At 39.6% G+C, this 18,078-nt stretch overlaps 1 protein-coding gene across 5 annotated transcripts in view; it reads left to right on the top strand.

The window, feature by feature from the left end:
• LOC134357449 (FSD1-like protein) overlaps nucleotides 1-14,732 on the top strand; it is a 77,096-nt gene extending 62,364 nt beyond the window's left edge. For 2 of the 5 annotated variants that reach the window (XM_063069041.1, XM_063069038.1), the window contains 3 exons: nucleotides 3,685-3,936; nucleotides 8,670-8,758; nucleotides 11,102-14,730. In XM_063069041.1, the coding sequence (XP_062925111.1) occupies nucleotides 3,685-3,936; nucleotides 8,670-8,758; nucleotides 11,102-11,224 (464 nt within the window). In that variant the 3' untranslated portion in view covers nucleotides 11,225-14,730. Of the gene's footprint in view, nucleotides 1-3,684; nucleotides 3,937-8,669; nucleotides 8,759-11,101 lie in introns of all 5 variants that reach the window. The other 3 variants (XM_063069040.1, XM_063069037.1, XM_063069042.1) reach the window with 2 other exon arrangements.
• Nucleotides 14,733-18,078: the final 3,346 nt, after the last annotated feature.

Here is an 18,078-nt window from a genome sequence, read left to right as displayed (position 1 = left end):
AACCAAGTCATTTATAAAATTCATAAAGACCAGAAGTCCCAAGAACAAATCCCTGTGGAACACCACTGGTCATTGACCTCCAGGCAGGTTACACTCCATCTACTATGGATGGAGCATATTCTTCCTGGAGTTCCATATGCCTTGTGTGGGCAAGCCATTTCTGAATCTATGCAGCCAAGTTTCCCTGGATCTCTGCTTGCTGACTTTCTGAATGAGCCTACCATGGGAAACCTTAACAAATACCTTACTAAAATCCATATACACCTCATCCGTTGCTCAACCTTCATCAATTTGTTTTGTGACTTCCTTGAAGAATTCAATCAGGCTCACAACCTGCCCATCACAAAGCAATGCTGACTATCCCTAATCAGATTATGCTTCTCCAAATCCAGATTTACACTGCCCTCGCATTTGTCAAGGTCCCTCTCAGTGAATATTGAAGCAAAGTATTAGTTAAGGACTTTCCCCTACCTCCTTCGACTCCAGGCTCATTTCCTCTTATATCCCTGATAAGTCCTACCCGTGTTCTAATTATCTTCCAGTTCTTCACATACATCTAGAATGCTTTGTGATTTTCCTTTAATCCTACTCACCATGGCTTTTTAAGTCCATTCTTCATCTCTTCCTGGCTTCCTTCCAACTCTCTAGAGCCCTCCTAGTATGGCCTCTTTAGTGCAGGAATTCTTCCTGGACACACCTAACAAATTCTGCCTCATCTAAACCATTTGCACAGAGGTGCCAACCAAATTAAGGAAGTTGAAGTCACCCATGACAACAAACTTTCTTTTACACCTTCCCAACATCTGACTACTAACCTGCTCCTCACTATCTCTGTTGCTATTGGTTGGGGGGGTGGGGGGTGGGGGGGGGGGGGAGTCTCTAGAATATTCCCAATTGAGTGATTGCTTCCTTCCTGTTTCTGACTTCCACTGACATTGACTCAGTAGATGATCTCTCCATGATGTCCTCCCTTTCTGCAGCTGTGATATTATCCCTGATTAGCAACGCCACTCTCTTCCCATCCCTTCTGAAACATCTAAATCTTGCATTCTGATGATACTTTCCATATTGCTGGAGAATGAAGTAAATCTGGGAATGTCATTTGAACTTAGATGAGTTCTTTATATTGTGCACTGTGGCTTAAACATGTGTGCCAGTGTGTTTGGGTTGTGAAGAGAGTACACAATGAAAATATTAAAATTGGGAAGGTATTTAAGATGCTAGGTGTTTATCTGTTTGTTTTAGGTGGGACAGAATTAGATCTAGGTTTTTTTTAATAGCTGTGCATTTTGGCTTTCAACTCCAAATGATAAATATAAACACATTAATACATATAATCATTACTAGCCTTACCATTAGCCTTGAGGGGGAGTTAATGCCAGTATTGCGGTTTTTAAAAGCAGGTGAAACTATCTTCTACCCAGTAGTAGTTATTCCAGTAGGAAAGTGGTTGAATTACTGAACTAGCAACCTGGACTGGCAACCACCAACTGTGGTAGCTGCAAGATGTTAAATTCAGTTAATACAAACAAGATAAAATCTGCAGATGCTGGAAATAAAAGTGATACTCTCAAAATGCTGGAGGAACTCAGCTTTTTCACATCTGTGGAAAAAGGGTAAAAAGTCAACGTTTTGGGCTAAAACCCTTCCTCAGGGTTTCAGTTAATCTGGAATTAGATGTTGCTAATGACCATAAAACCAAAGGATTGTCTTTAAAACCACTTAGTTCACCAATGTCTTTCAGGGGAGGAAATCTATAAGGACTCTGAAATGTCTACTGGTCATCATCCTGACACAGAAATTCAGTTACCTGCAAAACAAAATACTGTTTTTGAATTGTAAGAATTTGTTTGAGAGATGGGTGCACTGATTTTTCTTTTGAAGACGGTTTCATTGTTACCTCTGTGATGTGACTGAATAAGTAAGAAATGTCTGCTAATTTGTAGGATATTATTCTTACAATTGTCCAATATAATTGATTATTTAAAGTAAATCCATCAGGTTTTATTACCCTGAACTTCAAGCAGGCAGTGTCAAATGAATTTGATCTTCTACTGAGCTAGTCTGATTTGCCAGGAGTCTGGAAAACCAATTTTAACTTAATTGAAACAGTTGAGAATGCTAGGTCTATTGTTGAAAGTGAAGTCAAATTTTGTATCTTGCTGATGCTGGGACATATCATCATGGTGTAACCTGGGTATGTTAGGCTTTTTGGGTCTTTCAATGTCAGGCTGTCGCTTGGGCGACTCAGCCAGGATTGATCAGGCCCTGGCTTGTGTTGCAGTAGCATTGATCTATCAGTCACACCTCTTGATCCATAGCCATCTGAAGGCTCGGTCAGCAGCCTCTGTGACAGTCCTGATGGCTATGTTCTCTTTGCAGCCCTCCCTAATGCTAAGGAGAGAGTAGGTTCTGCAGAGCGAGCAGCCAACAAAACCTCTACACTCCACCTGTATAGGCTGGCATTATGCCTCCACCCCTATTTCTGGCACTGCTCTACCAGTTCCTGGTATTTGGCTTTCTTGCGCTCAAATACCTCAATCTGGTCTTTACAAAGCACTTAATTCTACTATGACCACCTGCTTTGGGGTTTCTGACAGAACAGCCATGACAAACCTCGGTGATAATGATATGTTGAAATCAGGGAACTTTAATTGCTTGCTGAGATTGACTTTGACAAGTAAGCCTGCTGGTGATCTGGTTAGTCTCCAGCTTTGACACAGGCTATGGGCTTTCTGGGTTGCCGGAGGTGTCTATTGTTGTTAATGACCAAGGAGATGCTTTCTGCCACTGCCTTCAGCACCTGGTCATGGTGCCAGCAGTAGCATCCTTCTCTCAAGACTTCTAGGCAGCTGCTGAGGATGTGTTCTAGGATCCTTCTGTCAGGGCTGAGAGTACATGATGGTATCTCACTTTTGCCCCAAGCAAAGGTTCATTGGACTAGGTAGGGTGTTGTACACAGCCTAGATTATGAACTTGATGCACTGGGGTTCTGCCTGCCAGATGTTGGACCAGGAAATCTTCTGCTTCAGTACACTCTCCCACCTTGTCCAAGCTGCCTTTTGCCCCATTCATACCATCCTTGTCAGTTGCTCGCACCTCTCCCTGGACCAGTTTGCATCTGTCCATGCCCTGGGTCCTCAAAGTCAGCGGGATATTATAATTTCCCAAAAACATATAAATTAACTAACAGGATTTTTTTTTAAATGTGCAAAAACTCAGGGACCTAGACGTACATTGGTGTACAGTATATTCTTAGAAGGCATGTTGAGCAAGTAGTTGGTGAAGCATATGGAATTCTGAGATTAATAAATAGACTCAGCTAAAAGCAATTAAGTTGTATTGAACCTGCAGAAAACTGAAAAGGACACAACTATTTTGTCCTATTTGGGTTAACACTTTTAAAACAGAATGTGAAGATAATGGCTCCAAGAGCAAGAAAACATGGATTCAACATCAGGAGGAAAAGATACAGTGGATTATACAGAGAATAAAAGTGCAAACACAGCTAGACACAAATTCATAGAAAGTTATGTCTAGTGCCTTAATTACTTGACCATCAGTAGTAAAAGTCCTTAAATTGCTTCATTGAGTAGAAAAATATAATAAAAATCTAAGTATTTATTTGTGTTAAAGTTTGTGCATCAGCCATAGGAGATTTACATCTTTGTTTGTACTCCACAGGAGATGCAGTGATCGAAAGTGGACAACATTATTGGGAAGTGAAATCTCAAAAAGACTGTAAATCCTATAGTATAGGTGTGTCGTACAGAAATCTTGGAAAGTTTGATCAGCTGGGGAAGACTATTACATCATGGTGTGTTCATATTAACAACTGGCTGCAGGCATCCTTTGCTGCTAAACACAACAACAAAGCCAAAATCATGGATGTGCAGGTTCCAGATAAAATAGGTGTATACTGCGACTATGATGGAGGTAGCTTTTTTATAACAGATATCAAAGCTTTCTTCCTATTTGCCTAATTTCTGGTCTTAACCTTAATTTTGCTGGGTTATGGTGATGATTTGATGTCAATTAAGCTTTGGGCTGGATAGTACTGGATCAATCCCATTGCCTTGACACTCTAGTTTACCAGCACTTGTATAGATGCAGTGTGCTGACCCAGTGTGTCCAGGAAAAGTAAACTTCAGGTGCCTTGCTGCTTTTGAGGTTTTAATGTTTATGATGGTCAGATATTCAATAACTATTCAAATATATTTAAACAAAAACAGTAAAATATTTTGGAAAAGAAATTTAAACATTAAAATATATCAAAATTATTCAAAATAGGGTCATTATTTTGCATGCTGTGGTGAATTCAGTGGTGGGGTGAGAAGTCAGAGTATACAAACTCATTTTTAGGTCAAACTGCATTGCATTATCAACTGTAGTTCAGAGAAATTTAGGCCCTTAAAAAAAGCTTACAAAGTAACATGCCCTTATAATTTGTCCTTATAATGGCACTGAAAGAATTCCATCTTCATATTACTGGCATTGTTCTGTCTAAACTTAATAACATTTTAGGCACAGAGATGGGAATACCAGATCAATGATCTCTAAAATTGTATTCAAGTGAACATTTCATAAATCTAGATTACTTTATAAATAACAATCATTGCTTTGGGAGATAATGTGATCCACTTAATCATGGCTTCTCTCTCAAACTATGTTCATATTGGCACAGGTTGGTATATTTGGCATATACCGGGCAAAGTATACAGTTCAATCTGGATCTGGATAATATGTTAGATCTTGATAAGCCTAGGAGTGGATTTGTTTGCCCTTCAGAGCAATGGGCCTTGAGGCACTATAAGGTTATGGTTTCCTCTCCAAAAATTGCTTAGTTTTAACATTATCGCAGAGCACAAAGATGCCCTTGGCTTTGCGTCTCTCAAATCAATCTTCCGAAAATATTTCCCATCCTCCTTTTACTTTCACAGGTACTAAGGAGTTGCATCTTTCTCCCAGTGCTGAATTTGCACTTTTCTCTAGTTTCCTGTCCAAGCTATGCTTGTCCACTTAACTGCTGCCCTGATCCCCTTGACAGAGCATGTCAACAGGTTCTTCCCGCCCCAACTTCCTGCAAAACATGTCCAATCTATAGTCCTGAAATATGTTGCCTCCAAATCTGTCCCCACTTTCATGCAACTCCATAGTTGAACCACTGCAAGCATTGCCATTGCACTTAAATGGTCCTTCTCAAAGTTACATAGTTGTTAGAGATTGTAAATTGCTATGACAACCAATGCCTTTGTTGTCGTGACACTTTCTGTCTCCTTTGTGGTTGAGCACACAACATCACAGAATGGTTTCAACACCAAAGTTTAACCCATTGACTCTGTACCAACTTCTTGCAAGAATAGACCAGCTAGTTCCACTCCCCAACCCTCTTACCTGTGTTACTTAGTTTGTCTGAATGAATTAAAGGACATGATCCACTAGTACAGGTGTAGAAATTAATAAAAGTAGCAATGCAGGTTAGTGAGACCATTAACAATAACCTGTCTTTATACTAGAGGGATGGAGTTGAAAAGCAACACATGCATTTTATCACATTTTGTGTAAAGTTTTGCTCTGCAGAACTGTTAATATTTCACAAAATATAATGATGGTATGATACTATCAAAACTGACAGCGTACTCTTCAAAATACAGAAAACAGCAGGGGCCATCCATTCTCCTTAGGGCCTGCTCCATAACTCAGTATGATCATGGCTGATCATCCGTATTCAGTACTGAAGTCCTGCCTTCTCCCCATATAAAGTCATATGGAGACAACTCAGTGGTCTACTGAGTCCACAGACAACATTAAACAACAATTTTTACACTAATCCCATTTTCTTCTCTCTATTTTGCCATCAACCCATCCACCTTCATGCATTCTACCACTCATCTACACATTAGGGGCAATTTAATCTGGCAAGTTGGCAAGTCTTTGGAATGCGGGAGAAAAGCCATGCAGATACAGGGAGAATGTGCACATTTGACAGAGAAGGCATAAGAGGTCAAATCATACCTGGGTAGTTGGAGCTGCTTTATCAGCTCTGCCACTGTGCAACTTGTGTCTCATCTCTCTAGCTCTATGAGAAAAATCAACCTCCTATTTGAATATATTTAACACCTCGGCTTTAACTGCTTTCTGTGGTAGAGAATTCCACAAAGCATCACTCTCTGAGGGAAGATGTTTTCCTTCATCCTTGTCAGTTTACTCTCTATATTTGACTGAACCCTGTACTACCCTGCCCTGCTAAATGTAGAAGATCTGTTGGAGTAACTGGAGCAGCATCTGAGGAGGCAAAGGATCGATTTGAGACCCTGCATACCTTTGCCTCCACAGGTGCTGCCTGAGTTACTCCAGCAACTTGATTTTTGCTCCATTTCTCAGCATCTTCAAATCTTTTGTCTCTTTCCTGTGTCTAATCTATTATCTTAGAAATTACATTTGAACTTTATGGGTTTCTGAGATCACCTCTACATCATCTAAATTCTAATAAACATAAGCCCAATTTATCTTACTGGGAGACCGCTTTGCTGAACATCTACGCTCTGTCCGCCAGAGAAAGCAGGATCTCCCAGTGGCCACACATTTTAATTCCACATCCCATTCCCATTCTGACATGTCTATCCACGGCCTCCTCTACTGTAAATATGAAGCCACACTCAGGTTGGAGGAACAACACCTTATATTCCGTCTGGGTAGCCTCCAACCTGATGGCATGAACATCGACTTCTCTAACTTCCGCTAATGCCCCACCTCCCCCTCGTATCCCATCTGTTACTTATTTTTATACACACATTCTTTCTCTCACTCTCCTTTTTCTCCCTCTGTCCCTCTGAATATACCCCTTGCCCATCCTCTGGGTTCCCCTTCCCTTGTCTTTCTTCCCGGACCTCCTGTCCCATGATCCTCTCGTATCCCTTTTGCCTATCACCTGTCCAGCTCTTGGCTCCATCCCTCCCCCTCCTGTCTTCTCCTATCATTTTGGATCTCCCCCTCCCCCTCCAACTTTCAAATCCCTTACTCACTCTTCCTTCAGTTAGTCCTGACGAAGGGTCTCGGCCTGAAACGTCGACTGCACCTCTTCCTAGATATGCTGCCTGGCCTGCTGCGTTCACCAGCAACTTTTATGTGTGTAGTCCAATTTATCTAATCATTCTTCATAAGTTAGTTCTGCCATCCCAGAGTTTAGTCTGGTAAATCTTTGCTGAATCCCCTATTAGAACAAGAACATCCCTCCTTGGCTAGGACATTTATATTAAAAAAAAAACACACACACCTTTGATCTCACTAAGACCCTTTACAATTGCAGTGAGGCATCCCTGTTCCTATACTCAACTCCTTTTACTATGAAGACCAGCATTCAATTTTCCTCAATTGAATGCTGCATCTGGTGCATAAGGCCACTTAAATTTTGTTGCATCTTCCCCTTTTCCAATGCACTGTCATGTCTTATTGCCATCAAAGTGAATATGCTCACAGTTATCCACATTAGTGTATCTATCCACTCGTTTGACTTGGGTTTTTCTACAACTTCTACAGTATTCACCCTCTTTCCCGACTTTGTGTCCTTGTTGAGCTTACTGATGTTACATTTAATTCCCTCCTTCAGATCATTAATATACAGTATATTGATAATAGCTGCTATCCTAGCACTGATATCCACACTAGTCAAAGCCTCCCACTCAGAAAAAGACCCTATTGTTTGTTTCTTTTTGGTCAACCAGTTCTCAATCTATTAGCACTTTATCCTATTTTACTATCCTATCATGGTTTAATTTACTATACTAATCTCTTGTGTAGGACCCTATCAAAAGCTTCCTGAAAGTAAGAAACGGTTCAATAGGCTGGGGATGTTTTTGCTGAAATAAGTAAGATTTAGGAATGCAGTATTGACCTTTATCCTTTAAAGTTTACAAATCTTAGAGAAATGCATCCAGTTGGTAGAGAAATCCAAAACTGGAGATAATCAATGTATAGAGCTGATATATTCAGAATTGTAAGATATTTACCTGAAGAGTGGTTAAGAATGCAATGCCACCAAAAGCAATTGAATCATCTGGTATATCTGGCATGTCCTCATACGTCCAAGTTGTTGATCAGAATTGTAATTGGCTAAAACTACAGCATTGATTACTAGTGGCAATACTTTGTCAACTTAAAAAATTGCCTGTACATTCTCCCTAGCTTTCAATGTTTAAGTTGGAGGTAGAATATCCTGTAGAGGAATATAAGGTTAATAACTTCTGTCGGAAAATGTTTTGAAAATCTGTGGTGGAAAAATGTTGGTAGACAGTGATACAATCTTAACATACAGTTGCAAAAGGCAATTGGGAGGTTTTCTTTACTATTAAAGGCTGACGTGGGGCATCTCAGTGCTAACGTTCCTGTTTTTTCTGTTTGTGTAATTTCCTTGATTTCTTCCTTAAAATGTGCCTATTTGACTAAACTTTATATGATCAAGCATCTGTGGTTTGGTATCAAATTGTACTGGCAATTATGTTATTATGGTATCTTGTGTTGCTACTTCTCTCTATATATAATTGTACACAAATTAATTGTGGAAGTCATCTTTTAGTTTATGATTATCTAATGCTTAAATTACCTTTGTTTCACTTTTAAGAAATAACAATGTAAATATTCAAATGTAAATAAGCATTTTACTTTTGCAGGTCAAATTTCCTTTTATAATGCTGATACAAAGCAATTATTACATACTTTCAAGGCAAAATTTACTCAACCAGTAGTTCCTGCATTTATGGTAAGTGACTGATTAATGTTTTGCTAAAGAACAGTTTGGCTTAATAGTTTGTAAAGTACCACTGTTCTTAGAATGTTAAATCTGATGATCAAAGCAGTCATAATTTTGTAAAAATGGTCAACTGTATTTCTAAAAATAATGAAAAGTTTATAAAATTAGTATAGGCCAATGTACTTGATATTAGTACACTAAATTAAAAATTCTAGGATGAATATAGGAATTTTGGATCCTTGGAAGTTTTCCATTTTTTTTAAATTTTATTGAAATACAGTGCAGAATAAGCCCTTCCAGCCCTTTGAGCTGTGCTGCCCAGCAACTCCTGATTTAACCCTAGCCTAATCATAGGAAAATTTACAATTAGCAATTAACTTACCAACCAATACATCTTTGGACTGTAGGAGGAAACCAGATTATGTGGAGGAAACCCACACAATCATGGGGAGAACATGCAAGCTCCTTACAGATTGCGATAGGAATTGAACCCAGGTCGTTGGTACTGTAAAGCGTAACCACTATGCTAACATGACGTGAGAAACAAATATATTGCAAAATATTTAAATAATTTCATAAATAAACTCAATATCCTATCTTTGTGAATTAAAAGATTCTGCCCAAGATAGTGCCGATAAATGTAGTCAACATGATGCACTTGAACTTCCATTTTTGATGAGGTGCCATGTAACAGGCTTATCAGCCAATTTGGAATACATCCTATAAATGGGACATTGATAGCATGGAAGTGAAATTGGCACAGAAGGTCATGGTGAATTGTTGTTTATTGGACTAGAATAAGGTTAAGAGCAACAATCCGCTGGGGTTTGGTATACAGGCCAATTTTTCTCTATATTAATGCATTTGAATAAGGGTGTAAGCCACAGTTTCTAGGTGTATAAATAACATGTAACTTGAAAGTGTGAAGAGGATGGTGATAGATTGCAACATGATAAAGATATGGAAGTTGATGTAGTGGGAAAAAGCATTGAAGATGAAGTTTAATGTTTAGAAATAATAGTTTGTGCACTCTGAAGCATGAGAAGAGGCAATATATTGTTCTAAAAGGTATACAGGAGCAAAGGACCTTACAGAATACACTAGTGGCAGAACAATTTGAGAAATATGCATATTTCTGGGCTTTATCAACCAAAGCAGAGAGTATAAAAGGAGGACAGACATGCTGAACCCTTAGCCTCAGCTAAAGTATTGTGTTCCGTTCTGATCACCACATTAAAGGAAGGCTGTAAGCCAGTGAGGGTATACAGAAAAGGTTTACAAGAATAATGCACAGTGTGCTGGAGGAGCTCAGCAGATCAGGCAGCATCTATGGATGGGAATAAACAGTTGACGTTTTGGGCCAAGACCCTTCAACAGATCTGGAAAGGAAGGGGGAAGAATTCAGAATAAGAAGGTGGAGGAAAGAAGTACAAGGTGGTAGGTGATATGTGAAACTGGGAGAGGGGCAGGGGATGAAGCAAAGAGCTGGGAAGTTGATTGGCGGAAAAGATAAAGGACCAGAGAAGGGGGAATCTTTGGGTAATGGGCAGGTAAAGAGAAAAGTTGTGAAAGGGAAACAAGAATGGGCAGTGGTGAAGGAGATGAAGTGGTTAATTACCAGAAGTTCGAGAAATCTATGTTCATGCCATTGGGTTGGAGGCTACCCTGACAGGATATAAAGTGTTGCTTCTCCAACCTGAATGTGGCCTCATTGTGTCTATAGAGGACGCCGTAGCCTGACATATGAGAATGGGAAGTTGAATTGAAATGGGTTGTCACCGGGAAATCCTGTGTTTTGTGGCAGACAAAGCGTGGCTGGACAAAGGGGTTTCCTGATCTACAGTACATAGGACCTCATCAATATACAGGAGGATACACCTTTGTTCCTCCCCCTTTCCTTTCTTCCATGGACTTCTTTCCTTTCCTATCAGGTTCCTCCTTCTTCAGCCCTTTATCACTTTGACCAATCAACTTCCCAGCTCTTTGCTTCACCCCCTCCCTCTCACCCAGTTTCACCTATCACCTGCCACCTTGTACTACTTCTTCCCCTCCCCCTACCTTCTATCCTGACTTCTAGTTTATAGTTGGAATCAGGAATGATCTGCTGCTAGCCATGACTTGTGAGGGAATTCATTCAATAAGTATATGGTAAAGAAATTAATTTCAAGGCTACAGAGAGAGGTTGCTAGAAAGCTAGCATGAGCATGATGGGCTGATTGGTTCCCTGCTTTGCTGTGACCATTCTGTGCTTCTTTAGTGGTATATTTTACTATTAAAATGTATTATGAGCTTCATTATTGCTTTCAGAAATATCTGACTGATAAATTAATTGGCATTTTCCTCCTCATGCAGGTCTGGTGTGGTGGCCTAAGCTTGTACACAGGACTCCAAGTACCAAGTATTATAAAATCCTTCCAGAAGGGTGAAGGTGGATTGAGTGGCTCTGCAAACAGTTTAATTACTCTTGTTCAGTAATCAAGTGCATGAGACTAACCTACATGGAGTGGTGTGATTTTTAGTTTTTCACTAATTTGAAAATCTGTCATACAAACAGTGGAAGTCTGGATACGATGGAACAATACCACTCTTTGTTTCTTATGCACCCAGTTACAGCAGAAATTTTCAGTGTGTACTAGACAAGTGCTGAATCGTAACTCAGGGTCAACCATGCCCATGTGTTCATGAATTTCAAAACAATTTATTTCTGTATAGTTTACATGCACTTCAGGTTTTTAACCACTGTGCACTCTGTACTCATTATTCCTTTAGCTCGAAGGAACATGTAAAAATCACAAAAGGAACTAAATTGATTCATTGACTTAGCATATAAAACTGACCTAGAGGGATGGTGGAGAAATGTTTCATTCCTCCTTTAGGTTGAGATAAATTGCCTAGGATGTCAGGACTTGATCGCCTACTGGAATTGGAATGTTTGGTGATCAAACTGAACGCAATGATTGCACAAAACTACAAAAACACCAAAGCAGGATATTTAAATTTCCCTTTCAGTGTGTACGTGTTTTAAAGCTGCCTTATTTAATGCAACTTGAAGTATAAGTTAAGGAAATCTAAAACCACAGCAAGGTAAGTAGTCATTGTAAAAGTGTTCGCTGTTGAGGACTTTTTATTAACACTGCTTCATCATAGTGCAGCACCACAATAGTTAAATCTCCAAACTCCTTGGATGCAGAGTTGGATTTTACCAATAAATTAATAAATGAGATCATTAGTGTACTTCAAGAGCTATATTAACTAGCACTGGAGAATTGTTGAACCAGTTGACTGGCAAATTTGCATACTAACATGTACTGAAGCTGTGAACAAATGTGGAATGACATTTAACTTACTGAGCTGTGTAAAGAAGAAACTCTATACCCTCTCTACAATGCACAGTGTGCATGCTGTCTGTCTAATATTAGTGCCTATGAAGCTATGGCTTCCTTAAGATGTCAGAAAGACGAATATCTTGTAAAAGTCTCAACTTTCATCTTTATTGTATAATGGATAAATTTGTCAACTAATATCATATTGTTCTCATACTTTCATCAGACAACTTTTTTTTCTGACAGCATTATTCTACTTTGAGTTATTTCCAGCATATCCTTAATCATCACTTCCAATCAGTCTGTCAAACCATCTCATTGAACTTCTGTTCCCAGGAGCTCCTGGCTCAAATCTGTGTTCTAACTTGCAACTCCATGTGTCAAGACAGGGTCTTGTTGCTCCTGTTAGAACTGGTGAATCTGAATTTTGGATCAAATTGTAATTAGTCATTGACAGCTTGCCACGTCACATCTCTGAATCTTAGGTTATTTGATTGCAAATAAATACTGTTAAGCAAAACATGGAAGTGAGCATCATTTCAAGTAGTCATATGCACTTTAAGAATGTCAAATGTTTATTTCCATTCCAGTTTTTGCTCTCCACCTTCATCCAGGTAGCTTTTATTTATGTTCAATTTATTTTCTAAATAAAGTTGCATTACTATATTTTGTAATGGTTAGGGTTTAGTTTTACAAGTTACTTCAATTCCAGAATCCCAATTAAGATAACGGGAGAGATGTTGGAAGAATCATTCATTTAGAGATAGCAGCAGGGCAAATGATTGCAGGTTTAATAGTGCCAGAAGGCAAATAGCTTAGCACTGAAACAAGTATTCATCGTGTTCTCGATTTTAGTCAAAGGTGTTTTGTCAGTACTGTGAATTCATGTTTCCTTTTAATGAAGCAGGAAATATCAAACAGGATTATTAAATTATCAAAGTAAGCCTATTATATCATTGTCATGTTCTAAAAGTACAAAATAGTAATTATAAATTATCCTCTCCGCTGTATTAAAGAATATTACTAAGTGCGGGATTCATTTACCGTTGATTAGCGAGTGCCTATAACTTGGTGTAAACTATTGTTATACTGGCACCTACTACAAACTAATTGTTGGCATCTACTGTTTTCATTGTATTGACCTTCAGTTTTATACTTATTGCCTATGGTTTCTTTGGGATATGTATCACTTGTACAATAATAAGCTAATTCCTCTACTGTGTTATCTTGAACATTAGTCTTTGTCCTAAACAAAGGTAGTGTAATGTACTAGAAAGAATAAATGACACATTGATAAGCATACAATTCAAAATTATTTGGTCAAATTTTAATGCCTCATATTATCTCCAATTTTACTCCTGTTAATGTGAATAAATTGAATATCTAAGATACTTGATGCATTTGACCTTATAAAAAGGAAGTATGGTGGTAGTTTTTTTTTGACCACTTAGTGTTTCTGCATTGGAAGATGCTGATCAAGTAACCATTTATTTCAATTAGATATTTACCACTGTAATTGTGCCACAAGCTGTATAAGTTCATCAGAAGGAACTATAACGACACTATTTTAAATGTAGATCATGCTTACTGTAACAAGTGTTATGTTGAACTGTTCCAAATGATCCTATTAGCATTTGTATTATTGAACAGCAACAAGTAACTTTGCATCTTTTCTCTGCATTGTGGGGCTTCTAATTTGTCCTCTGCATCAGGTGTACTAATTGTTGGCTAGAGTTCTGTAATGTATGCAAGTGAACTGTACTTATGCAGACTGCAACAAAGCGATTATAAATGAACATCATGTGATCTGCAAATGTGCTGCAAAAGTTCACATCTCATTTATCCTGTCTTATATTTCTCTCGTTCTCCACCACACCATAATTGATGCAGAGTTACTTGCACTTGGTTTAGGTCCTGCTGAGTGAACAATATTTGTTTTAAATTGAACTTCCTTGTTTTAATATAATGCTTGTTTCTAATTGCTACAATTGAATATTCACCCTCCCCCCCCGTCTGTAAAATAAGAGAGCCTGTATCACAGATGCTTGAACTTTCAATAGTAGTTTAATTTACTCAGGGTTAGAGTAATTACCAAATATACAGCAAAAAAAATAGTGGTAGCTATGCCATCTACACAATAAAACCTGCTTTGAAAACATTGGTCTGCATTTAATTATTTATAATTTGTCATTATTGAACAGCTATAGACAAGTGTTTTTGGGGAAGGGGACAATTGTGGTTATTATCTTGTTTCATTAGTTTTGTCAGTTTTAAGTATAGGTAAGGTAGCTAGATCAGGTGACATCATCCTACTGCATACTTAAAACATTTACCAATATTGAATACATTTGTGTTCATAATATGTAACCCTATTCCATAATACTGTAGATTAATATGTAGATGGTTAAATTGATTCAATTAACTGCAAACTATTTCTGATGTGGTATCAGCACATAATTTCAACTGTATGAGTTTAGGATTTTGGTCTCTGCATTGCTGCAGCAAATTTTGCAGTTGGATTCTGGACTACTGTCCAGAATCCAATAACTTGTGGTTTTATATGTCTTGATCTATATCAAAGTCAAAGTAACTTTATTTTCAAAGTATGTACATGTCACAATATACTACCTTGAGATTATTTTCCTGTGAATGTCTGTAAGAAAATTAAAGATTAAAATATAATTTATGAAAAACTATACATAAAGACTGACAACCAATGTGCAAAAGCAGGCAAATCATGGAAATAAAACTAAATAAATAATACAACTGGCTGTAGAGTCCTTGAAGGTGAGTCTATAGGTTATGGAGTCAGTTCAGCACTGAGGCGAGTGAAGTTATCCTTACTGGTTCAGAAGCCTGATGGTTGTAGGGTAATGACCAAGGAGGTTGAAACGCAGGACCTACCAGTCAGGATATTCCAATGTGCATCTATAGAAATTTGTCAAAGTTTTAAGTGGCACGTCAAAGGATTAGCGAGCTACCTTTGTGATGGAACTGGCTTGCTGGTCCCTGCAGAGATCCCTTGATGTGTTAATGCCAAGGAATTTAAAGCTACTAGCCCTCTCTGCTTCCAATCTCCTAATGAGGACTGACTTGTGGACCTCTGGCTTCTTTCTCATGTAGTCAATAATCAGCTCTTTGGTTTTATGGATAATGAGTGAGAGGTGGTTGTGAGATGATTTTACCAGATTTTCAAATATCCCTCCTGGTTTTCCCAATGGAGGTATCATCAGCAAATAGGGTATTGGAGTTTTACTTAGCCACAGTCATTGGGTATAAAACCAGTAGAACAGGGGACTAAGCATACAACCTTTGTTGTGCACTGGTGCTGATGGTGATTGGCAGCAACATCTCCACAATCTGAACTGACTGGGGTCTGCAAGTGAGGAAATTGAAGATCCAGTTGCACAAGGAGGTATTGAGGTCTAGGTCTTGGAGCTTAATGATTAGTTTCAAGGGGTTAAGTGTTGAATGCAAAGCTGTAAGCAATGGAGAGCATCCTGATGTGTGCGTCTTCATTGTTCAGATGCTCCAGAGATGAGCAAAGAGCCAATGAAATGGCATTTGCTGTTAACCTGTTGTGATGGCAGACAAAATGGAATGGATCTAAGTCACTCCTCAGGCAGAAGTTATCACCAAGCTTTCAAAGCACTTCAGCGTAGTGGATGTTTGTGCTGCTAGACAATAATCATTCAGGCAGGCTAACACATTCTGCTTCAGCACCAGTATATTTGAAGCAGGTGGGGTACCTCTGTGCTGAAACGAGAGGTCGAAGGTGTCAGTAAACACTCCAGCCAGATGTTTTCTTGTGGTTCCTGAGGGATGCTGTCAATCAACCTCAGAGACTGAGATAACAGTTTCAGTCCTGATGAAGGGTCTCGGCCTGAAACGTCGACTGCACCTCTGCCTGGAGATGCTGCCTGGCCTGCTGCATTCACCAGCAACTTTGATGTGTGTTGCTGAAATAACAGGGGTTTTTTTTGGGGGGGGGGTTTGTAAAGTATTAATTAAATTGAAGGAACTCAGCAGCCCGGGTAGCATCCATGGAGGGGTATGGACAATTGCCATTTTACATCAAGACTTCACCTGTACTGAAAGTCAGGGGGCAAATGGCCAGTATAAAAGGTGAGAGCAGGGGATGGAGCAAGTGCTGATAATGATAGGTGGGGGAAAGAGTGGAAACAATAAGAGGCTGAGATCTGATAAATAGAGACAACAAAGGGATGAAGATGGAAGCGGATGGAGAGGTGGGAAGATTCCATCATCATTTAACCAGAATGCTACAGATGGAGAAAAGGCTATATGGTCTATCATGTCTATGGTAGCCATAGAGTATTTATGCATACTAATCCTATTTACCAGTGCCCTACAATGCTCACATTCAAGTGCATGTCTAAATGGTGCCTCGATACTATTGAGAGTATCCGTCTCCAAAATCTCCTTGGGCAATTCTAGCACCCGCGAACAGCGATTCCTCGGGAAACATTTTCCGGATAGGGAACCTCACTTGCTCCACACCTCCTGATTGTGTCCGGGTACGGAAACTGTTGGAGCCTGTGACGTACAGTCTGGAAGTCGATCGAAGGATCCAGCGCAATGCTGTGCTCTGGAGAGCTGCCTCGTGGGGATCAGAAACGGGGGCTGAAAAGGGCCAAGAACGTGAACTGACTCATGGAAAGGACCAGAGATGAGGCGCGGGGTCATGAACAACATCTCGAAGCGGCGACGAAGACTGAAGCATCAAGGCGAACGCAGAGGCGCCGACAGTCAGCATCCGGACCCAGGTCACTCTTTACGGAAGGACTGAATATAGACGGTTAAATTGATTCAATTAACCAAATGTTTCCGATATTCTGTCTTGTGATTATTGGACTGTACTTTCTATTGGTTTCCTTCAGTTTTTCGGTGTTTTCTTTCTTGTGGCTGATTAGTGGGTGGGCGATCTGCTAATTTTTTGTGCGTAAGAGTGGAGTTGGGGATATTGATGCTGCTGGTGCTCTGCGAGTGAGAGGGTCCGGGACTGATATTGCCGCTGTTTTTTCTGCAGGGGAGAGGTGGGGAATTGGATGCTATTGTCGCTGTTTTTTTTCTGAGGGGGAGGGGGAGGGGATGATGGGGTCTGCGGGTTGTGTTTCTTTTTTCATGTGGGGGAGGAGTTGGTGTATTTTCTTTCATCACCTCTCATGGTCTTTCTGTATTTCATGGCAAACCGGAGAAGATACATGTCAGAGTTGTATTATACCTGCATGCTTTGACAATAAAATGAACCTTCGATCTACATTCGTGGTTGGCTGCTGCAGGTTTTCAATTGCCCCCCCCCACCGGCTTTTCTATGCATTAATCTGCAGCATCAATGATTAAAAATATTTCACATATATAAGTGATGAATATGGCACAACGCTTTACAGTACTGTATCTGGGTTAAATTCTGCCACTGTCTGTAAAAGTTTGCACATTCTCCCTGTGACCGCTTTAGTTTTCGGGGGGCGGGGGGGGCTCTGGTTTCCTCCCACATTCCAAAGGTGTACTGGTTGATAGGTTAATTGGTCATAGTAAACTGTCCCATGATTGGGCCAGGATTAAATCGGGGTTGCTGGGTGGCATAACTCAAAGGGCTAAAAGTGCCTATTCCCCACTGTATCTCAATATTTTTTTAAATAAAATTGAATCAATGTTTCGCTGCTAGTTGCACTTCATTGCCACTTCTCCATGTATCCGAAACAAACAGTTCATCTTTGGAGTGGTTCCATGAAGCACACACAAACTCACAAGTGATCATCTAATTAGAGTTAGCTGGGGGAGTGCTGAGAACAGTTTGCCCCCGTGAAGGAGTGGGGGATTCTGCCTTGCAGTGGTGCTGTCTGAAATCAGATGGATAAGTTGGAAGTGCTTTGTTTTGCAATGGGTGAGTGCCAACAGTTCATCCAGTGACTGCAGATCCACAGATCAGGTGAACTGGTCCATTAACATCCTATCCTTCACAAATAATTTTATTTATATGTTACA

Source organism: Mobula hypostoma, chromosome 16 (genome assembly GCF_963921235.1).
Source record: "Mobula hypostoma chromosome 16, sMobHyp1.1, whole genome shotgun sequence".
Taxonomy (NCBI): domain Eukaryota; kingdom Metazoa; phylum Chordata; class Chondrichthyes; order Myliobatiformes; family Myliobatidae; genus Mobula; species Mobula hypostoma.
Note: the sequence above shows the minus strand (reverse complement) of the source record. Positions and strands in the feature narration are given on the sequence as shown.